The sequence below is a fragment of the Pestalotiopsis fici genome, assembly GCF_000516985.1.
Source record: "Pestalotiopsis fici W106-1 unplaced genomic scaffold PFICI_Scf_12, whole genome shotgun sequence".
Classification (NCBI taxonomy): domain Eukaryota; kingdom Fungi; phylum Ascomycota; class Sordariomycetes; order Amphisphaeriales; family Sporocadaceae; genus Pestalotiopsis; species Pestalotiopsis fici.
Window position 1 is genome coordinate 2,002,430 of NW_006917102.1, and position 22,818 is coordinate 2,025,247.

The 22,818-nt window shown below is 49.2% G+C and overlaps 8 protein-coding genes across 8 annotated transcripts; 6 read left to right on the top strand and 2 right to left on the bottom strand.

Moving 5' to 3' along the window:
- Window positions 1-125: 125 nt before the first annotated feature.
- PFICI_14343 (uncharacterized protein) lies at window positions 126-1,048 on the bottom strand (the record flags this gene model as incomplete). Its single annotated transcript, XM_007842924.1, has 4 exons — window positions 126-158; window positions 254-571; window positions 738-816; window positions 876-1,048. 4 exons carry the CDS (start codon window positions 1,046-1,048, stop codon window positions 126-128), a joined length of 603 nt encoding a protein of 200 aa, XP_007841115.1.
- Window positions 1,049-1,663: 615 nt separating this feature from the next.
- PFICI_14344 (uncharacterized protein) lies at window positions 1,664-3,355 on the top strand (the record flags this gene model as incomplete). The annotated part of the gene is made up of 6 exons (XM_007842925.1): window positions 1,664-1,876; window positions 1,945-1,959; window positions 2,043-2,125; window positions 2,198-2,516; window positions 2,593-3,004; window positions 3,084-3,355. 6 exons carry the CDS (start codon window positions 1,664-1,666, stop codon window positions 3,353-3,355), a joined length of 1,314 nt encoding a protein of 437 aa, XP_007841116.1.
- A 671-nt stretch (window positions 3,356-4,026) lies between these two features.
- Window positions 4,027-8,026, top strand: PFICI_14345 (uncharacterized protein; the record flags this gene model as incomplete). Its single annotated transcript, XM_007842926.1, has 2 exons — window positions 4,027-5,941; window positions 6,003-8,026. The coding sequence occupies 2 exons, from the start codon at window positions 4,027-4,029 to the stop codon at window positions 8,024-8,026; spliced, it is 3,939 nt and encodes a 1,312-aa protein (XP_007841117.1).
- Window positions 8,027-10,107: 2,081 nt separating this feature from the next.
- Window positions 10,108-11,987, top strand: PFICI_14346 (uncharacterized protein; the record flags this gene model as incomplete). The annotated part of the gene is made up of 3 exons (XM_007842927.1): window positions 10,108-11,162; window positions 11,223-11,526; window positions 11,580-11,987. 3 exons carry the CDS (start codon window positions 10,108-10,110, stop codon window positions 11,985-11,987), a joined length of 1,767 nt encoding a protein of 588 aa, XP_007841118.1.
- A 579-nt stretch (window positions 11,988-12,566) lies between these two features.
- Window positions 12,567-13,292, top strand: PFICI_14347 (uncharacterized protein; the record flags this gene model as incomplete). The annotated part of the gene is made up of 1 exon (XM_007842928.1): window positions 12,567-13,292. The coding sequence occupies one exon, from the start codon at window positions 12,567-12,569 to the stop codon at window positions 13,290-13,292; it is 726 nt and encodes a 241-aa protein (XP_007841119.1).
- A 1,381-nt stretch (window positions 13,293-14,673) lies between these two features.
- PFICI_14348 (uncharacterized protein) lies at window positions 14,674-15,715 on the bottom strand (the record flags this gene model as incomplete). The annotated part of the gene is made up of 2 exons (XM_007842929.1): window positions 14,674-15,469; window positions 15,531-15,715. 2 exons carry the CDS (start codon window positions 15,713-15,715, stop codon window positions 14,674-14,676), a joined length of 981 nt encoding a protein of 326 aa, XP_007841120.1.
- A 2,191-nt stretch (window positions 15,716-17,906) lies between these two features.
- PFICI_14349 (uncharacterized protein) lies at window positions 17,907-18,920 on the top strand (the record flags this gene model as incomplete). The annotated part of the gene is made up of 2 exons (XM_007842930.1): window positions 17,907-18,623; window positions 18,699-18,920. The coding sequence occupies 2 exons, from the start codon at window positions 17,907-17,909 to the stop codon at window positions 18,918-18,920; spliced, it is 939 nt and encodes a 312-aa protein (XP_007841121.1).
- Window positions 18,921-19,947: 1,027 nt separating this feature from the next.
- Window positions 19,948-21,144, top strand: PFICI_14350 (uncharacterized protein; the record flags this gene model as incomplete). The annotated part of the gene is made up of 1 exon (XM_007842931.1): window positions 19,948-21,144. One exon carries the CDS (start codon window positions 19,948-19,950, stop codon window positions 21,142-21,144), a length of 1,197 nt encoding a protein of 398 aa, XP_007841122.1.
- Between the last annotated feature and the right edge of the window lie 1,674 nt (window positions 21,145-22,818).

Below are 22,818 nucleotides of genomic sequence, written 5' to 3' on the forward strand. Positions count from 1 at the left end.
AGTCAGCCGCTCTATGATCTATTGCACGTGGTATCTAATCTATATCATATAGACCGACCCTAGAAGATTCTGGTCTCTCTACTGTGTCTCCTGCTTCGCCTCTTGTTCGGCTTTATACTTGCGTTCTATCTTCCGGAGTATCCTGGCGGGATTTCCAGCTGCACAATGATATTCAGGTACGCTCTGGCCGGATATTCTTTTGTCAGTATCCGCGTGGCTTCCAAGGGTCTTTGCCGGGAAAAGGATTTCTTACCCTGGTGACAACGCTTCCCGCGCCAATGGTACAGCCGTTGCCAATAGTAACACCAGGCAAAATGATGACATTTCCTGCTATCCAGCAGTCCTCACCGATTGTAATAGTTCCGCCCAACTCTGGACCATTGGTACCGTTGCGCAGATCCGGGTCCAGAGGGTGCGTGCCGCTGAACAAGGAGACATTGGGTCCGATCAGGGTCCGTGAGCCAATGCTCACCTGGCAGGTGTCGAGGATGGTGCAGTTGAAGTTGATAAAGACGTTACTTCCCACTGTGATGTTGGTGCCGTAGTCAATGTTGATTGGCCTCTCAATCCACTACAACGACATGTGTTAGCAATTGCCCATTAGGGTAGATAAATGAGTTTGAAGCAGCTCTACCAAGTAATTTGTCTGAGCCTGCTCTCTTGGAGTACCAATTTGGGCAATGCTTGCTCATGAGACAACCCAGAGAAGGAGAAAAATGACATCGGAAGTTGCTTACCGGATATTCGTGCAAGACGGCATCTTCTTCGTCCTCGGAAGGCGCCGGTGGCGGAAGTTCCTTTTGACAAGCAATGATCCTGTAAAGTAAACAAAATCAACACGTTATTTTGCGGCTCTGTACAAGATGAGAGCTTACTCTTTCCAGTACTGCGCTATCTCGCGGCGGGTCAAGTCTCCGGCCCTGTTGAAGCGGCCTACCGCCTGGCCACAACGTCTTCGAGCCGCGACCAGCTGGGGAGTGAAAGCATAGTAGAGTTCACCCCGCTGCATACGAGCGAGGTTGTCTGCCTCGTCCACTTTAGGTACCATGGCGAAGAGATTTAATGATGACACTGTCTTGAGGGGTTCAATTTCTCAGCCTGGTTCGATGCGAGGGACGATCACTGACAAAATTTATACTGGAGTATGCCGAGCATGCTGCAGGGGGGGCCTGTCTCGCATTCTGTTCATTATAGTAGACAGCACTAACCGCTTTCAGTTTCCATTAAGCGCCGCTAACCTGATCCGGCGTCGTGCCTGGGAACTGGGAGGCTAACTACCTTGTGTACTTTTAGTTTTGCTCCACCGCCGCTGAATTTTGCCTGGACACTGTACAATATATGAGCATTCTGGGAGTCGGTGTGCGTATCTTGGCTATGCATCATAGTCCAGCATGGTAAAAGCATGACGGATCGCATTTGGACCATCACGGCTTACCGATTCTAGCCATTCCCAGTCTCCACGCCGACCGCTTGTTGTGACCAACTTAAGGAATCGCTTCCGAGTTAACCATGTAGAAATTGTGTGACGCGAGTAGCCCAGTGTGACGTTCTAGTTACTAATGAGCACTATTCCTTGATTAGCCATTAATACGTGGAAAGTGAAAAGCACTTCTCTTCGACTGGCAGCATCAATCCAATCCCTTTGCACACTGACGATAGTGAAATGGCAGGTATCATTCCCAGCAACGCACCTGAGCTTGAGCGTGGGACTCACTTGGGCGTGTCCCCAAGCGAAACCATTGAGCTCGATCCCTCATCAAGTATCCAACCGTCTGACGGAAAGGAGACGTGGAAACATCCTAGGAGCAACGTCTTGAAGACCATAGCGTGTTTTTGGTCTTTCGCCATTGCAGGACTCAACGATGGGGCTTACGGCGTACGTACAACTCGGACAATTATATCAGTCCTGAGCACGATTGGGTAGTATACTAATGTCATGTGTAGGCCTTGTTACAATACGTAGGTACATTATCAGCAACCTGGGAATATGGACTTGGGTCATGCGAACTGGAAGCGCTGTTCGTTTACTAACCTTTTAGTAGATTGAAGCCTATTATGGCTTGACTTATACAGTCGTGTCTATAATATTCTTGGTGCCGTTCATCGGATATACAGTGGCTGCTGGGTAAGCTAAAGGCATTCCGTGAAAACTTTATTGATTCAAATCGATATAGACTGACCATCAAATGTGTACTAGACTGAATCAAAAGATTCACACAAGCTTCGGTCAGCGCGGAGTCGCCATTGGTTGCTCAAGCTGTCACCTGATTGCGTTTGTAATAATGGCTTTGCACCCTCCATACCCAGTCCTGGTCATTGCATTCTTGTTTGCAGGGCTTGGAAATGGCATTGCCGAAGGAGGTTGGAATTCTTACATTGGCAGACTCGAGCGTGCCAACGAATTATTGGGTCTACTACACGGCGCATATGCTTTTGGGGCAGTCATTAGCCCGTTGGTCGCCACTGCAATTGTCACGCAGGCAGGGGCAAGTTGGTATGTTTTCTACTATATCTTGGTACGTATAATCTGCGTTTGTTCCCCAAAGTGATTCTCGAAAGGAAAAGAAAAGGCGAGAGGCTGATCAGGATAAGATTGGGCTCACTGTACTTGAATGCATCATTGTAATTTCGGGTTTCTGGGGCGTAACGGCAGCGCAATATAAAAAGTCAATGACGCGGGCCAATGATTCTGCTGCGTCAGAGGATAGTAGACTGCTTGATGCTCTCATCAAAAGACCACTTGCACGTATTACATGGCTCTGTTCTGCTTTCCTGCTCGGCTACGTGGGTATCGAAGTCGCACTCGGCGGCTGGATCATTGTATTCATGGTACAGGTGCGCCAGGGTGAAGCGTTTGCCAGCGGCATGGTGGGGACTGGATTCTGGCTGGGTATCGCCGTGGGAAGAGTTGTTCTCGGCTTTGTCACGCCCAAGATTGGAGAGAGGTTGGCCATTTCGGCAAGTTTTCCCAGTACTTGGTCAATTACTCTCGTGCTGACGGGTAGTACTACAGATTTATCTCGGTCTGGTCATTGCCTTGGAGCTGATATTTTGGCTTGTACCACAATTCGTTGTGTCGGCAGTGTCAGTCTCACTCCAGGGATTTTTTCTAGGGCCACTGTTCCCAGCTGCCATTGTCGTGCTCTCAAAATTACTACCGCCCCATTTGCATGTTGGCGTCATTGGCTTTGCAGCGGCCATTGGCGGCAGCGGAGGTGCCGTCTTGCCATTCGCCATTGGCGCCATTGCGCAGGCCAAGGGCGTACAGGTTCTTCAGCCAGTGATTCTGGCCCTCGCTTGTGTCATAACCATTCTCTGGTTCTGCTTGCCAAGGACCAACAAGAAGATTGAGTGATTTGGAGTTGAGTGCCAAGGTACATTATCTAGATTAGGTGCCAATTATATCAACTCTTGATTGGATTCTGTTCTGTTTATAATTCCTTTTTATGTCAAATCTTGATATTTATACTTCACTTGTCACCGTGTAGAGATCGCAGAACTTGCACTTATATAGTCGCATACTAATGCCGATGTAGGTACCTTGTGTAGGTAGTACCTTTGGTTAATGGAAAGAATTGAATTTTCAAGAACTTTCAGGGGGTGAGTATTTTGTATCTGTGAGTACATCTACCTGAATAGGTGCAGACCACATGTGCAGGTAGCAAAGGCAACTACACTCGCGAACCCTCCTGAAACCAGCAAGGTCGTGACTTCCACCATTCAATATGTATCTACCAGGCAGCAGCAGCAGCAGCAGCAGCAATAACAGCAGAAAACCCCATTCCCAGTTTTGTTCGTCAGAATTGATTTCCTCATTGCCCCATGCGAACAAGTCATCTTCGCCAAACGCTGACTATGCCATGCATGTGAGCCAGCATCGTTGAAGCATTGAGCCTCATGAGCCCTTTTGAGGCTTGGCTGTACCAGCGCGCCTAGGCTTCTGTCACTTTCTGCCGTTTCTGCTGATCTACTCTCACTGTTACGAACTCCCACGTTCGGAGCCACGCTCCAAACTCTGGTGTCAACATGTCATCATATCCTATTTCAGAAAATTCATGGGCTACCAAGAGTCAATTGCTGGCATCAAATATAACTCAAGACCATGTCGACGCCCTTCGAGCATCCCCTCTGCCAGATACGCAGGTCGAACCGGAATGTTTGGAGCCTCCCTCTGGCCAGGGTGATAATTTCGACATGATGATGGCTGCAAACGAGCTGCAGCATGAGCCACGCGATGAGACACTTGGCCAGCTCATTTCCCGCCCTATCGAGTCCATTGAGGATATTTCAGATGGCTTCTCATTTGCAACTTTCTCTTCCAAGCCTGCTCTTCCAAAAACTTACACCGACAGACATCCTGCAGCCCAGAATCCTCCAGTTCATACCGAACCCCAACACAGAATTACCAATGCTGAGCCTCTCATAGCTCCATCTACCATGGCTTCTGCGCCCAGGTCTCAGATGACTCACATGAGTCCCATATCATACGAGGCCCCTCGTGTCAGAAGAAGCCCCATCGCCAGACCAACGAAAGATCTCTCAAAAAACTCTGAGGCATCTACCACGAAGGCTAGCGGGAGCATTGAAACATCTTTGACATCAGGAATACCACAAAACTCCAGTAACAACAACGATCCCCAGGTCCGTCAAGTTCCTCACAGCTCTGAAGGCTCCGATACCACTTCACGACCGTCGACAAGCCGTGCTCGAGTTGAAAGTTTGAGGCTGGAGTTGGAGCAAGGCTCCCAGATTAGAGGCAACGCTCAAATTTCCTCCAAGGATGGCGGCGAGATTGCCTACGATCAACAGCACAAGCACAATGATGGCCACAACAACTCCGAGCATGAGCAAATAGACGAACCCGATTTCCACCACCATTCTTTACAGACTGCAACTCACCACCACCACCGAGACAAATATTCTCGACGAGGTGTATCACAGGAGCAGGTCTCTCAAAGAATGGAACAGGCTACACGGGATGAAGCTTGCCGGTCTCGAGACTCCAATGCATCATTTCCCATTACCATTCCCCACCATGGACAAAACGCTGAAGTGCACGCTGATACTCCAAGATCCCATAAACGTACATCATCAATTGCCACTCATCGAACAGAGCAGTCCAACAATGGCCCCGAGGTCATAGATTTGCCGTGGCAGTCACATGCATCACAGCCGTATCGTCATCGCCGAAGAGTTCGGGCGGGCCAAGAACACGGAACAGCAAACAGGCCACTTGACAAGTCGCGCCCCAATGAACCATCTCTGCGTCCCAACTCCCAAAACTCAAATATTTCCAAGACAAGAGTGCCAGCGAAACACCACGGACGACATGCTTCGCCAGCCGAGTCCTCACGGCATCGTGATTCCACTGCTCCAACGCACTTGCGCAAGGCTGCCTCCAGAAATCATAGAACCCTGGTCAACTCTTGGAATCGATACTTTAGCACTCACTATGAACAACAAGATGCACTTGAAAAAGAGATTTCCGACCTCAAAGCCGATCTCGAAGAGTGTAGTGATGTGATTGCCCAGTTGGAAGAGGATGCCCTTGATCAAGCAAAAGCATATCACCATCAAATCAACATGCAGAGCAACACCATCAACAAGCTGAGAGCAGAAGGCTCAGACCTAAGAACCCACCTGGCTCAATCGAAGACTGCCTTTAGCGAAAAGGAGGAAAGGTATGAGACGCTAGTCGAGAAGTGTCGCCAGTACAAGGATTGTTTCAACAAAGCTATTGCTGAGCATCAACAACTCTACACCAAGACCAAGCAAAACTTCAAGAATATCGTGGCACAGATCAAGGAGGAATTTGAGGCGGAGCAAAAAGACAAAGACAAGATCATTCGCGAGATTCTGGATCAAACTGAGTCGATACGCACCAGCTTCCGAAAGAGAGCTAATTTGACTGACCGCGAAGCAAAACATCAGTTCTTGACGAGTACGTTTCCATCCCTTCTCGATACATCACTCAAGAAGTAGTATACTAACAGTGCGTATAGTGGCCAATACAATAAAGGCGCTAAAGGTTGAGTTGGCGGAGCGTCAGCGCGAGTTGACACAAGAAAGGCAAAACTCGGAGATGGCCCGAGACGAGCTTGAACAAGCTCGAGATAAAAATGCGCAGGCTCTGGAGGATTTGTCTGCCCAAAACACCAAGATTCTTGAAACAATGGAGTCGCACTACCATAATAGCCAAGAATCTACAGCCGTGACCGAGGGGATAGGTGAAAGATTGGACTCATTGTGCCAGTCAATGAATGATCTCCAACAGCTTATGCCCAATCCCGCAGTCCTCACAGATGATATCTCATCTCTTGGCCAGGATATTACCACTCTAATCACCACGAAGTTTGGTGATCTCGGCTCCAGAATATCAGATATTGATTGTGGCCAGAAAAACCACAGTCCGAAGATTGATCGAATCGTCAATGTGTGTCGTGCCATTGATGAACGTATGCAGAACGAGGATGGTGTTGCGTACTGGCAGAGTAAGTGCCAAGAAGCTGATCAAAACCTTCGTATGCTGGAAGAGCACACCCGAAGGGTACAGGGTGAAGTCGACGTTGCTTCGAGGCACAACCAAGATCTGTCTGCCACAAACGATAACCTCATCGCCGAAGTTACCTCTCTTCAAAATCGGATTGGCTCCCTTCAGGAGAGCCTGCAGGCTGCAGGAAAGAACGCGGCAGTGAATGACGGCAAAATCAAGCAGTTGCTGAGTGTCAAGGATGCCGAGATCACGGAGTTGCAGTCAAAGCTTGAGCATTGCAAGATTGATCAAGAGAAATTACAGCAAGATCTTCGGGCTCGCGACGACGATAAACTGACTCTTATGACAACTCATCAGGATGAGGTTGATGGGTTACAGAGGAAGTGTGCCACTACCGAGAATCAACTCGAGGCAACTGAAAATGCTCGGGGCGAGCTTGCAAAGGAGTTGCAGGTAGCCAAGAACAAGATTGAGGACCTATCCAAAAACGATGGAGCTGAACAGGTGATCACCTTCTTGAAGGAGGAAATCAGAGTACTTTCTGAAGTGGTCAAAGAACAAAAACGCATTGACACGAAGCTTGAAAATACAGCAGCATATTGCCACGCAGGTGATGTGAGACTCGCTGCTTTGGCCAAACAGTATGATGTCTTGACGAAGAAGTATTCTGAAGCCAGCAAGGAAAATGACGATCTAGCTGAGATGAAGTCCCAATACATTGAGTTGTATCAGAAGGTGTCCAGACTTTCAATCTCAGGTGCAGATACCCAAGAAACAGCCCTCACTCCAGCAATGGACACGGAAGAGATGTCTAGGATGAGACGGGTAACAGTGAAGTCACCCGTGGAAGAACCGGTCCCAGCGGCCCCAAGTATCGAGGAAGAGCGAGACAGGCGTCGCTCGAGTGTCCCTAGAAAGTCCAACTTGAGAGCCACAGCTCACAGCAATTTGGCGGGACTTCAAACGGCTGTGGAAACCAAGACATCCTCCTCCCAGGAGAATGCTATCGAAGAGCAAGCCTTTGTGGATTCAGAACCGGTTGACCTCGGCAAAAGAGGCGTATTTTCCAATCGCAGCTCCTTTAATCGACCGGTTCGAGGTGGAAATCCAGGAGATTCTGCAGTGACCACCAATAACAGCGACAAGAAACGACGGAAGCTATCCGAGGTTTTGAGTCAGCAAGCATCTGCACAAAGTATTGCCGACTACCCTCAAGATGAGCGCGATTCTTTGTTTGTGCCCAAGCGCAATACACGGTCTAAGTCCGGGAAATCTGTGTCTAATCACATGGCGAGTGATGGCGACTTGAATGACGAAGATGGGGCAAATGTGAGAGAATATGATGCACCGAGATCATCGGTCAGCTATGGCCAAAGCAAACGCCTACATCGAAATTCGTTTCTGGTCACCTATGGGAACCAAAATCAAGATTTGCCCGTTCAGACTGCTTCAGCGAGCAGTCAACCAATTAGCGCTACAACTATTGCACCGGCCGGCTCGAAGCGAAAGCGCTCAGCGTCAATTGGATCTTGATTGCCATGCCAGTTGTCTGAATGAGGTGGGAAGGATCAATGCCAAGTTTGCAAACCGCGTGGAGCATTATTTGCTAGTCACTCGCTGGAAAGTTTTGACAAGTACCAAAAGAAATCTAATAAAAAGAGGGACAAGGGGAAAGGGAGAAAGCAAAGCAAAACTATGAACCACAACTGCCATACTGCTGAAAGGCCATTTTTGTCGAATGTTCAAGATCTCACTTTGGTAGAGTAGAAATATATCGTAATGAGGTCTTATTTCCGTTCTTGAACGCCAATCGATGCATCTCCAATAGTTTACATCATCTCATCTTAATGTACATGTAAAGAGTCGTGACAGATCCGCAACTATTATGTGCGTGTGAAGTCGTAGCGCAATTTTGGGAGAATTCGGTGTAAAGGTCTGAATAGATCGATTCTGGCCAGCCCAGCCCGAAGCCGCAGGCATAGCACTTGCGGTAATATCTCCCCCAGAGTTGTCAAATTCGACCAGAGTCCCGACGAAACTCCTTTGGCACAGCAGACCAGGTCAAACTATAGCCAATTTATTTGCCTTTCCGCTTCTGCTCGAGGAAGAGGACCTTTTTCCGTACTATATTCAGAAAGTATGGTTAGCCAATGAAGCTGTTCAATTTATTGCCATTGACTGCTTCTTTCCCAGAGCTACGCGGGATCATGGGCGCAATGTTAACCAAAGGTAGATTGATAGCTCTTGCGCTTGGGTTTCATGCAGACATTGGGAACGTGGCCGATGGCAAGAGCACCGCCAATGGCGCTGGAAATCGATATCCAAAAACGGCGTGCCGTTGGATGAAGAGAGACGTACTGATCGGGTCATATTTGAGCATACTCATGGGATGCGACGTTCGGGGGCGCGTAAAAGTGTAGAAGAAGCCCGTCATGGCCATGGAGAGGAGGCGCACATTGATGATGCGGGACTTGACTGTTTCGGGGTTATTCCATGTCAGCAAGAAGGCTTCTCTCTATATAAATCTATATGCATTCGGCTGCCAGGGCTCGGGGGAAAGGGTGCGCTCGTGGACGGGACGAGCTTCGGGGCTGTTATTTGATCGTCTTTGGGAAGTGCTTGGTGTGTTTTTGGCAGGCAGAAGACGTACCCTTCTTGGCCATATTGGGCTATATCTGGACGACGACCTTCGCAGTGCTTTGAGCAAGAGGATCGGAAGCCGGGGTGGGTTCAGGGCGCGGGATTGTAGAATGACGTTGGCGCTCGAGGCTGCGTGCCCTTTCCTGTCTGGCTCGTGAGGTTTGATGCGATGGCAGCAGCCTCGCGATGGGGTAGACTTTTTGGTGGAGCTACTCCAGATTCGGTGGGTTACAAGGATAAGTCTGCTTTGGTGAATAATCTTTCAGTGGGGCACTTGGCTAGAATACACAGTTGAGCGTGGACTTGTCTGGCGATACATGATAAATTCTCTATATACAAGCTTGATCAATTACTGTCTTGTGTAATAATAACTCAATGTCCAAGACTGTCTTCATTGAAATCTTGCAAAGATCACTATTAACGTCTAAAATCAATGTTGTTGGAATCATGCAAGCCAGTTCCCGATAGATGCATGTCATCTAACCTAAGGTTAGAGCACACCCGAAAATCCGGTAGCGCCTTGGCACTCTGGAACTAGCCGACAGCGCACTTCACACCAATAACGGGGACCCATCAACCCATGGATGCTCTAATGAATTGGCGGTTCGGTTACGCTGGGTGAGTTGAAACAAATTGTGGCTCCACCAGTCAATCCCCCCATCCATCCCTGAGAATGGAGCTTGAGCGTTGTGTCGCATCCGCATTCTTGAAACAATATCTGGCCATATGTTCGTGTAACAAAATTCCCTTCTTTGCTTGAATGCTTCAACAGCAGGCTGTTGTATAATTTTGTATCTTCAGAGTTTGGCTTCTTTCTTGTTAATTTCTGGCTGCAGACACGACGCGACGTGACGAACTCTATCGGCGCTCTTGATAAGCTCTATATCTGCTGCTGTATGGTATATGAGCTTTGCATAGTACCCGTGCATGATTCGTCTCTAGTATTGTCACGCCAAACAGACAAGCAGACAGCAATGGCTCCCAAAAAGGCCAGCAAAAAGGCCGAGGCCAAATCGATACCAGTCATGATTGACCCAAACTCACCATACACTCCGGAAAGTTTCCAAGATGAACTTTCCAAGCTCGCCCAACAGGCCAAGAAGGAAACGCCGCTGAACTGGGCCATGCGAGAGGGCGCCATCTGGTTCAAAGCGGCAGCGTTACTCGCCTTGGTGGCTGTATATGCCAACGTCTCTGAGCTGGCCATGTCACCCGTCTATGGCGGCATTCCATCGTCGATTTACCACTCCAAGGTCGTTATGGGCGGTGCCTTTGTGGGATGGGCCGGCAATCTAGCCCTGAGGCGTCATCTACGCATGAAGACGAAGTACTTTCTGCCTCTCATCGCCGCATACATTCCTCTGGCCCAGTTCTACCTCTTCAAGCTCAGTGGGACTTTCACGGCTACTTGGGGCCCCTTGGTCACGGAAATGCTTACTCTCTTCCCGCTCATGACCTTCTCGCTCGCCTGCGTGGCCGATACGCTGGAGCAGGCCGACCTCGACTGGCTGCCCAAGTGGGCCGGCGACGCAGCCCCTGGATTTTTATCCTACGGCATTTACAAGTTCTGCGAGATGTTCTCGGCAGAGCACTTGCCTCATGGACTAGGCAAGTCTGTCTTTCAGACCCGAATGGGTTGGGAGGTCGCCCTGGCTGGTACCTACACCATCATGGCACCATCCAAGCTCCTCCTCTATGCCATCCCGGCTTTGCTGCACGCCGCAGTCCTCAACACCCACATCATGACGCCTATTGCCACCAACTCTGTCAATGCTACGCTGAATGCTGGCGGATGGTCGCTGCTCGAGCGTGGAGAGTCGCTCACGGGCTACATTTCCGTTTTGGAGAGTGACCGTGACGGATACCGTGTGATGAGGTGCGACCACAGTCTCCTTGGTGGCGAGTGGCACAAGCTCGCTCGACCCATCGTAGGAGAGCCTGTCTATGCCGTGTTTGCCATGCTGGAGGCTGTTCGGCTTGTGGAGGTGGATGACAAGGTCCCGGATAATGAGGCCAAGGCCCTCAATATGTAAGTTCCCACATATGATGGAATCACGCACTGATGCACGCGTATATTGACAATTTTCAGTGGTTTGGGAATAGGCACGACTCCCTCGGCGCTGATTGCCCACGGCATCGACACTACCATTGTGGAGATTGATCCCTTGGTCTACGACTACGCCGTCAAGTATTTCGGTCTGCCTGTAAACCACACGGCCCAGATTGAGGATGCTGTGAGCTACACGGCGCGAACCGCAGAGCATTCCCCCGAGAGCTTTGATTACATCATCCACGATGTGTTTACTGGCGGCGCCGAGCCCATTCCCTTGTTTACCTTGGAGTTCCTGCAGTCATTGCACACTCTGTTGAAGCCAAACGGCGTAGTTGCTATTGTAAGTTCTCTGGTATTCCATGTCAAAGATTGCTTGTCCTGACTGGGTCACAGAACTATGCCGGTGACTTTACCCTCCCGCCTTTGAGCACTGTTATCCGCACCATCAGAGAGGTTTTCCCCTCTTGCCGGATCTTCCGGGAATCCCCCATGCCGTCAGAGGACAAGGTGGCGGCCGACGGTCGTGACTTTGATAATGTCGTGGTCTTTTGCCGAAAGACGACCGACCGCATTACCTTCCGTCCCGTTGTGGAGAGAGATCTTCTGCAGAGCCGTGCCCGGGCGCATTACCTGATGCCCAAGAACGAGGTGCCCGAGTCGGCCTTCATGACGGGCGACGACGTCAAGCTCGTGCGCCAGAACGACACGGAGACCTTGGCCAAGTATCATGACCAGACGGCCCTCGGGCACTGGGCGGTAATGCGAGAAGTGATCCCCAAGAACATCTGGGAGAACTGGTGATTACGTAGCATCTAGAACTGTAAAAAGTTTTAACAAAATGTGGTGCCGATAATTGTACATGGATGTACATAAGAAAATTGATTTCTACAAATTTCTCGCAACCTCATCTGACCCAAGGATGCTGCTCTGTTTCAAGACAAGACCGGTATCACGAATATGAGACTGTGAGGGGCCGGAAATAGCATTCACTTGGCCGCTGAGTAACATCGCACCAAACGAAAGAAGGGTCTCACCACTTCAGATCCTTGAGCACAAAGCCGCGCATGTTCAAGACTAAGTCTTTGTGCTTGTTCATCTCTTTGTCAGTCTCATGCACTCTGGAATCACCCGAGACAATGCTATTGCTTGTGCCAGATTCAAAGGGCATAAGACTTGACTTTGTGAAGGCACGATTGTTTATGAATGCTTCATTTCTATGTCTTCTTGGATGAGAGAAAGAAGAAGTAAGTAGTACGGTATCGGACCCAGGGTGATATAAATCCCTGTTGTCTCTTCATGTGTATATTTTAGTAATCATTCAAGAGATTTACAACTCGTTAAAACATTCACGAACCAGGAAATTACGATTTTTTAGCAGAAATGGCTCCTCGATACAGCAAGGCTTTTTTCCCAGCAGAGGGTGCTTCCTCTTCATCATTCGATCAGGACTTTCATGATCAAATCGAGTTTGAGTCTGAACCGGAGGGTAGTGAGTCTGCGGGATCTGAACAAAGTGGTTCAAGCAATCAGGACGGTTCTAGCAGTCAAGATGATGCCAGCAGTCAAGATGGCTCCAACAGTCAAGATGGTTCCAACAGTGCTGCAAGTACTTCTGACGAGGAGCGCAGCGACTCCGACTTTCTAGACGAAATGATAGCGGCGTTCGAATTTAACGCCTTGGCCCTTTCCGCCTTTGAACTGTACTGTGAGCAGTTTAAAAACACAACCTTGTCCCTCATCCTGCCGTCCGAACAGACCCGATGTGCCTCGCTTCTCATTGAACTAATCGACGCCATGTACGACGAGCTCGAGGGCAAAGGAGAGAGGGACGCAGTATCCCAGGCACTAAGGGCGTTTCGCGATTACGAAACATCCATGGTACGTCGCGCACGCTTTGCCAATCCAGTGAGAGTCGGCCAGGCCGTGTTCGGTGATGACGGTGGGGACGTGGCCGCGGCCGGCACCTCTCGGCGCTCTCGGCGTGTCGCTGGCCAAAACCCCCTGGTCCACATGGATAGGGTGGTTCGATCCCGGCCCGACGAGTTCATTCTTAATGCCGTGGTGGTTGCATGGGATGCCCACTCTCGTCGTCGACGTGGTGAGTAGTAGGGACTCGTCTGCATTGACGAGTCGAGAGTCTTCTCCATCTTGAAACTGGTCAAGGTATGAACTGTTGGATTGTCAAATGGTGGCTTCCGCCCGAAAGGTAGAATTCATTTCCTCTTTCTTCACAAGCCTACTCTGGGCAGTTGAAGGGTATTCCGAACTGAGTGTAGGCCCGGCTTGAACGAATATAGAATGTGGAAATAAAGCTCATACATGACAAATATTGACTAAAGACAAATGAACCTTGCATAGATTTTCATAGATGTTATCGTAGATGATAAAGAAGCTTGTCGAGGCAGTGGTAATATGATTCAGCGTATATGCGTATATGGTCAAGAGAAAGGTGACTTGCATTGCAATAATCCTAATTATGTGCTTCCAATTTTTCAGTACAATGCCATTCAGTTTCCGCCAAACGTAGAATCATTGTTCTCGTGGGCTGTGGCGAAATGGAGGTGACCCGAACTGCCTCAATAGTAACAGGCAACCTGCTCAGAACGACTCGACACTCCGATACGAGCTGCACGGCCACGCCATGGTCTCGACGTAATGCCAGAGTCTCGGAGGCTGACATGAGACTCATGTTACGAAGTATATCTTTCTTTATTCATTCACGTTTCTCCATTTTTTCCTCGTTCCTTTTTCCCTGTGGTGGTCCGGGTCAAGTGGAGGCCTCGTGATGATACTTAATTGTAGTTGAGGCAGGACTCGTTTATTATTGCTCCCAAAACCAATACAAACAAGAGTATATACCGAGAGGCTCCTCCAGCTGAATGAACTAGACATGGAACTTCAAAGGGAAGTGTAACTTGAGGAAGTTTCAAAGTGGGTAGACTAGGTAGAATTGAAGAGTCAATGAGAGTCGAATGCGAAGAGCACGTCTGATCAATCTCATGTCAAAAGTCATGATCTGATCCTTTACACGATAGTTGCCTGTCAAGCAAACTTATACGAAACTCAAGATGCCAAGAGCTATAAATTAGGGCACCCGGTAAATGCCAAAGTCCACTGCTTATAACGATCGGACCCATTCTCACACGTAGGAGGAGGTTTGTCTCTTCTTGTACAGCCACTGAATGGGAAAATACAATACATGATTATTGTGAAAACAAGCTTTAAGCTTTACTCACTGCACCAAGTATTTCACTGTAAGTTAAATCATTCACTGGAGGTCAATTTCGAACGCAGCGAGTTGAGATCTCATTTGAATTTTCAGGCTATAAAAAAGCAAGTCTAGGCTACATAACAACAAAAAAAGCTTAAAGAACAAAACAGGTACCAAAAAGGAAACAGTGACAGAAGAGTGAAAGGAGCGTCCGTGGTTTGTAGCATGTACCAACCATATCAGTTTGCCGGCAATGTTGCTAGTGTGGCAAATGACTTAGATCTTGACATCCTGGTTCTTTCTCCAGTCCTTGATGGTCGAGTAGGGGGAGCTCTGGCGAGGCAAGACGCTGCCACGACGAGTCATCGGGGTCGAGAGCTGCTTGGAGGCCAAGTCAAAGCAGCCAGTGGCGTTGTTACCAGCAGAGCAGAAGTCGTAGAGCGTCTTGGAGTCCATGTCGCAAAACTTCTGCTCGCCGGTGTGGGCAAAGTCGGGTCCCAAGGAGCTGTCCGAGTCGCAGAGCTTCTGGGCCGAGTGAGTCTGGGAGTCGCTCACGACGAGCTGGCTGGCCATCCAGCCGGCACGAGTCGGGGTCTGTCTCTTGGTCTTGCGAGTGAAGTAGTTGATACTGTTGGGGTCCGACTCGGTGCGCAAGCCAAACTTGATGTCGTCGCAGAACTGCTCAGGATCCGTGTTGCTCTCGTCAAACGAGACGTTGGCATAGCTGGGCCAGCGCACCTGGAATCCAGTGTTTGGTTGGTCACCGTTGGCATCGATCCAGAAGCAGTCGGGCTGATACTCGGAGTCGCTCTGGGGATACATGCCGGACGCGTACCAGGTTCCACCACAGACGCGTCCAAAGTCTCCGCTCACGGCGTACGAGGTGCCACCACGATCGTCGCTCATTTGCACGGTGGCCCAGGCAACGCAGATGGCATCATCGTTGGCGGAGAAGAGTGAGTATGTGTTCTGGTTGTCATGCGAGATGGTTACCGATCCCAGATTGCCGGCATCGACGGTGCCGGGATCAGCGGTCATACCGACGAACACGCCGTTGTCGTTCCAGACACGACTTTGTTCACAAGTAAGCATTATGTCGGTGGAAACTCAGATAGTAAAGGCTCTATGCTTACACGTCGGGGAGATCACCACCAGTGTTGGTTGGCGGAGCTCCATCGGCTCCCTCTAGGGCAACTGCCACTTTGACGACGGAGCCAGAGTTTTCCTCATCTCCTCCAAAGTTGTCGATGCCGAATTGGACGATTCCAAGGATTCCGGAGATGACTCCGATAGCTTCAATTGCAGCAACACCAGCCATTGTGATAACTGGAGGGGGTTCAAAGAGTAAAGAGTAAAGTTTTTCTAAGTGTCAAGTATTTTACAAAGTTTTGAATCGAAGTGTTGATGAAGAGCTGTCAGTGTTTGTTGGAGAGATGTGATGATGAGTATGAGACTTTTTTCCTGGAAGTTGAGTCGGAATCGTGACTGACTTTATAGACACCTTGACTGTTCAAAGTCTCTGAGCAGTTTGAACTATTTTGAGCTCATCATGAAGACAGAGAGCTTGTATGCCGCATTAGAATCCACATGCCGATCATGAAGCCCAAGAAGCCCACAAGGCTGCATGAACCATGATGCACTTTTCCTGGACTCTCAGTCTCTTCAGAAAGGATTCTTCCTAGATGGGTAATTTGCGTTAGCAACAGGTGAGAAGCATCTGATCTCACGGTGAAGTCAATATTCTTGGCGAAGTGAGAGTCTTATCATGATGGCTGTATGATGACTTTGTTCATCACGAGCTTCCTCAAATTTGGCCATGAATCCTACTCGGTTCCCTTTTCGAGCGGACCGAAACTGTTAAAGAGTATTCTCCATCTCCATTTCGGTCGATTTTAATGGAGATCTCTGGATCTGGTGAGTAGTAAAGGATGCCATATCTGACAGGATCATTGCTCAGTACAGTTTTATTAATACACTTCTTTGGGAGAAGGATTTTGACGCCCTGGACCATAGTGCTGGGACTGTATCCATTCTTGTTGTATCCTCTTTTTTTCTTATACCATTCTTCCGGGGGAAGTTTCTGGCGAGATGAAAAATCATTGGAGAGTCACTGAATATAGCGGGTCGATTCTCAAAGGTCATTAACTGCGAAGATTCCATATAGCACAACCTTTTCTTCTACCAAATATCAGAGTTCAGGTACAGTTTGAAGTCTTTCTCTGTTGAGAAGATAATAAATTTCTATCATTAACAATTTCTAAACAAGAGCTAAAATTGGTACTGATTGGTTAAAGTCAAAATCTGTAGCGATCACAGGGCAAGGATCTATGTAGGCATATGCAAGGGATTATCCAGGCAAATGCAAGGGATTGTCAGGCACAGGCAAGGAGTCTTTGAGGTATAGGCCAGGCGACGAATCAGGACAATGATGACTGCCGATCGCTGTCAAAAAAGCCGCCTCGTCACGAAGGCAGTGATGCAGATTGGATGAATCCTTAAATCGATTGTGCAAGTCTGCTGAACATCGTCTTATACAAAGCAAGGGAATGGCACAGCTCAAGCTCCATATTTACTGCTCATACTGAGCAACAATACTGCCGATCACTTCCAGGCACCAAGGCCTTGGGAAATCAGCTCATGAGATGTGCAAGACTAGAGACTTTGCCATAGTTTACCATCCTAGTTGTCTGGAATATACAATGAAGCTTGATTTGTGAGATAAATCAGAAAATATCGCCTCTCAGGCCTATTTCAAATGAAAAACTGACTTATGATCACTGCTCTATACTTGTCCGCAAATCTATATGTCATTTCGTGATTATAGAGTAAAAAGTCACTTTTGTCTCATGCGAATTCATCAAACTGGGCGGCCTCTCTTGAGTTTGCAAGGTTCTAATCGCCGAAGCGCTGAGACGGTGAAGTCGGACGTATCGGCTTCCCCGGATGTCATCGTGGCATTGGCAGTACCTATAACCATCCTCGTCATATGGGATTCGTCACTGTAGCTGTGTTTGCTCAAGGCTGTGTTGGGAGTTGCCGTGCGTCAACTCAGGGGCCGTTTTCAGCTTGGCAAGCTTGACCATATGTCATTGTAGTTAATGATTCGACCAGAAGGCCCAATTGAAGTGCCTATGCGGCGTGGGACTTAACGCATACTGATTTGCGGCATGATTGCCTACAAACATGGCAGATAATTACGTCGATCTAGGACTCTCAGCCTTGGCAAGCTTGGCGTTGGTCCGCCGGTCAGCATCCAAGTTTCAAAAATATTATTAGAAAAGAAAACACAACAGCTTACCGAATCCTTCAAACATTCAATTACCGAATGCCTATTACAGCCCTCAGATTTGACACATGGGTCTTGGAAACACCCACGTCATAGTCTCCACCGCTCAGGACGGGCATTTTATAAGCATTGCAAACGCAGTTTTTTCATCTTGAGAGTGCCACATTCCCATACCTTCGCAAGAAATATCCAGCATCCTCATTTCCAATATCTCATCGTCACCATGACAGGCACAAAATCTGCTGCAGTCCTTTTCCTAGCGGCATCCCAGCAATTGGGCTTTGCTCTGGCGCAGGACCTTTCATCAACCATTGTTGGCTGCGAAGATGTGGCCTGCCCAAAGACCAGTGGCTCCGACGACACCTGCACGGTATCTGACGAAACATTTCTTGGTGTCGGACTTACTCGCATCCCCGATGTGCCTGATAGCTTTGCAGGCCTAACGATTGTAAAGGGCGTCAATGTCTCGACTGCAGGTCCGGCCGCAGATTCCAATGGCAATGATCGTCAGTACAAGTCGGTCTACTATCTGGGGGCACCTGACAGCCAGACCATCGACAATCTGGACGGCTGTGCCATTGTATTCCATGACACACTCAATGGAATCAAGTTCAACGGCGTGAACTCGGCATCAGACCAGGGAACCTGCCAGGATGTCATTTCACAGAGCTGCATTGATGCCTTGACCCAGCAGGTTTCTACCCTGTGGGCAAACGAGACGTCAGGCGATCGATGTGCTGCTGTCAGCGATGCTCTTGCATCAGCCAGCTTGACCGAATGCGTCGATATGGTAGGCACCGGCAAGGGACTTGGCAATTTCACGGCGCAAACGCTTTCGGATCTATCCCCAATCTCGGGAGATCAGAATGCCTCGTCCAATTGCTGGCCCATTACTCCGAAATCAGACAGTCTTGCGAAACTCGGTGAAGAAACGGATTCGGTATGTTGTTGACAGACTTCTTCTTTGACCTAACACATTTTACGCAAAGTAGCTGACTCTCTTTCCCCCCTGCAGGACGGCTACGACTTTGCAAGCTTCCAGGACCAGGTTTATAAACTCACCCCTGTACTCACTCTGCTCTCTACTTCAACAAATGACAGCTCTTCCCAGTTGAGTTGTGTCAAGCTTATCACGACGAAGGAGCTAAGCCCAGACGGCGAGAGCGCGGCCTCGTCAAGAACCTACAGCATCCTGGGTGTCGGTATTGCAATTGCGGCATCCATGTTGGTCCTGTAATTCTTGACTGGCAGGCAGTTCCGACATGAGTTTTACTACAAGAAGGGAAGATAACTTCCAGGACGGACTGGAGGGGGAGCTACGTGCATAGTGCAGATCTCTCCACGCAAGCATTCGTTATGGGGTCCTCAAGGTGTTACTTTTTGCAATATACCACAGTCTTTGCCCAGTTGAAATTTGGCGTCTTACCTGGGTTTGTGGGGTGAATTCTGAAGTAACAGTTTATTATGAATTATGAGTTACAACACACTATTTGAATAACTAGTGCCTGTGTGTCAATTTTCTGTAAGGTATCGGTCAGTTGATTGATATAATCACTCAAACTGGGTACGTATAGACTCTATGTGATGTAGTCCATTTAAAGCAGAAGATCCACATTGTGTGGAGGATACTCGCTAGGTTAGTACGGTTCTCGGGGCACTTAGTGAAGGGCCATCCATGCCCTGGTCGTCTAATTCTTCTGTACCTTTCATACTTTCATGCCAATAACGTGGTCGAAAGATGGTATCAAGCATACCTAGTAAGCAACGTTCTGCAAGGGATAGGAACAACTCATTTAAAGCGCAAGTATAATTCATCAAATGTCCTGTTGCGATGTCTTGCCAATGTGTAAGTAGAAGACCGGAATGGACTATTCGTCTATGTAGTATAAAACCAAACCTCTATGGATGTTGGAGGCAGAAAGGAAGGTTGCAATCAACATGCCGTCCCAATAGCTGTAACTGTAGCACCAACTGATCCTCACGTGTCTGATTAGTCGTGTCTTGGTAATTATAAGTACCACGTGAGTAATTGACAGAAAAAGATTTCCTTTTTTCAGAAGAAGGCAGTTGAATATGCACACAACAAAGAAGAAATGCGGCCTCTGTAGTACTACTATTCGGCATGCGCCCCACTTCTCGTCCGGCTCTCAGCTGGCGGGGCCTGTCGCCTCCAGGGCTGCCTGCCTAATATCACCATGGCCGACGACGCTGCTTAGAAAGGCAACGACGCGATCAATCCTGAACAAATCACACAACTCCGGACCATGGCTGACGACGACTTTGGTGCCGATGCCGACTTTTTGGATGCTCTCGCATCATCTTCAAGTGGAATCATCTCCGGACAAGGCAACCAGCAGCAGGCGGCAAGTCGCATCCAGCAGCCGCGCCCGCAAAAGATACAACAACCAACACCCCAGAGGTTGGACAAAGCACCACCCACGGCCAATTCTGGACCAAAGATCGTGCAGCCGACACCTCAAGCCTTACCTCAGCGCTCCTCAGGTTCATCCATCTTGGTGTCGCCCCGGCAAAAAGGCAACCCCGTTCTGGCAGCTCTTCGTTCTGTACCATGGGAGTACAGTGACATTCCCGCCGATTATGGGCTCGGCTTGACCACGTGCGCGCTCTTTCTAAGCCTCAAGTACCATAGATTACACCCAGAGTACATCTACACACGTATTCGGAATCTCCAGGGCAGGTACAGCCTAAGAATCGTCCTGACCATGGTGGATATTCCGAATCACGAAGACCCGCTCCGCGAGTTATCCAAGACGTCACTCGTCAACAATGTCACGGTCATCCTTTGTTGGTCGGCTGCCGAGGCAGCGCGCTATCTAGAGCTCTATAAATCCTACGAGCATGCCAATTTTTCGGGAATCAAGGGACAGCAAGCCACGAGCTATACCGAGAAGCTGGTCGAGTTTGTCACCGTACCCAGAGGCATCAACAAAGCAGACGCCGTGTCGCTCGTGAGCGCATTCGGTAGCATCCGCGCTGCCGTTAACGCCGAACCCGAGCAGGTCTCCATCATCGGCGGCTGGGGAGAGAAAAAGGTGCAAAGATGGTGTAGCGTCGTGGAAGAACCATTCAGAATCCAGCACCATGCGAAAAGGCGTGCAATCGCCAGCGAAAGCAGCAACGCCACTGATCAAGCCTTGCCTCTCAGCAGAGTACCGTTGAGGGACATGCCCAGCCTTTCCACCGCCGCATCTCGAGGCAGCTCAACGCCGCAGCCTCAACAGGTGCGAAAAGAAAATTCGCAGGCCAAATCGGGTCAATTTCAGATACGTGATCCAGCCAATGATGACGAAGACGGAGACGAGGATGCTATGATTGCCGCAGCTATAGAGGAGTCCAAGAAGACTGCCGCGCTTGAAGGGGCGTCGAGTGCTCGGCAGAACGAAGATCAGCTGAGTGAGGGGATAGCAGCTGCACTAGCCAGGCTCAGAGATAAGGACTAAAGGTCCTGGCCTCGGAGAATTTCACACCGCTAAGTCAGGCGAGTAGTGTACGATTGAGCTTTGTCTTTGCATGCATGAGGCCGAGTGCGACTATAGGCCGGCCGACCAAGTTTTGTGCGCCGGCAATGACCCATGAAATCTGACGACACCAGAAAGATGGATGATTACACGCAGTCGACTATTCTTTTTTTTTTCTCTTAGACCTGCCCGGGGCACGTGCATTACAGAATGTCTACTCGCTTCGCGGCTGCGTCTCGAAGAGTGTGTGCGTTATGCGGTCCAATACAGTACTGCAGTTGCATCTGCTGGTGCTGCTGGACTCCCACACTTGGCTTGCCTCCCCAACCTTGACCCTGCTTGCGTTCCGATTAATTAAAAGAACACCTTGTCTTGGCGGCGGCAGGTCAGGCGATTGGTTTGTGCAACATATACTCTAGCCACGCGACATGCAGGAACTCACACACTAAGCATGCGACGGAAAGTTGCATTTACAGTATTGTCGTTGCTCGAGATGGAATATCTAATCTAAACATGCCGCGGTATTGGGGAAACTCTCCTAAACTCGTATTCCTACTTGAGTATATACGTTGTCTACTGTGTGTGTAATAAGCAACAAGTCGACTGGCGAGCGGCAAGGCTAGTCCTGGAGGAGCAGCACCACGCAGGCATGACGTCCGTCCACACAGCCGCAGCATGTTGCATCCTGTCTGCCAGTACAAGGTATAATTGTGGCCTGCGCTGCAAGTCGACTTGTTATGAGGGGCAGTGCAGCAATCAGGTCCTAGCGAATGGCAAATTGATGTGCACATTCCAGGCTGCATAGGCAATCTTAAAATCACAAAGCATCCGTGTGTGTGATGCCAAGGCAGAGGGGGAGGAGTAGAGAGGTACAGAATATGAGTTCCTTGATTCGCTACCTACTCTCTGCCCACCCCCAACTTGACCACCGTCACTTGAGAGGAATTTCGAATGACCAAGAAATCAACAAAGATAAACCTATAGACGACTATTGCGTTACTCAACTGCTATCACAACTCACCTACAGTCTTGGGGTCTCGTGATGGCACATATTTTTTTTCTCTCATCTGATGCTTATCCTTGACACGAAGATTCCCATTTCCCCCGCAAACTGGCGCTGCGCTAGAGATGCTTGAGCCGCCGCTAATTGAAGCCCCCCGCAGATACTTTGCAGGGGGGCCAGGGGTGTCACCTCAAGCTTATCGACGCCTATCCAGGCTATTTTTTTGTATGATGACTCGAGACCTTGGACATGATCGGGGGGAGCGGGGGCCAAATCATGGCCAAATTTAGTCGTTGAACCTGCCGGTAGGCCAATACTGTTGGTTCAGAGACATGGTGTCTAGGGGATTGCCGAGATCCATGGATCGAGGTGATATCAGCACATTATCATTATTATTCGCGGTTAGCAGATGCAAACAGAGGGTTCTCCCATCCATTCCTGTCCTGTCCTGTCCTGCCTTACCCTCGTGCCATGGTCATCCGGGCGATTCGCTCTTCAAGGATTGATTCATCATGGCCGGAGCCGTGTAGTTGGCGTTGGCTATCCAAACAATTGGTTCAGATGACGGAACCGCAAGATGAAATCGCGAAATGATCTCTTCTGCCCTATTCCCTTTGTGGGCTTGTTTGAGAGAGAGGAAGACACTTCCGGAA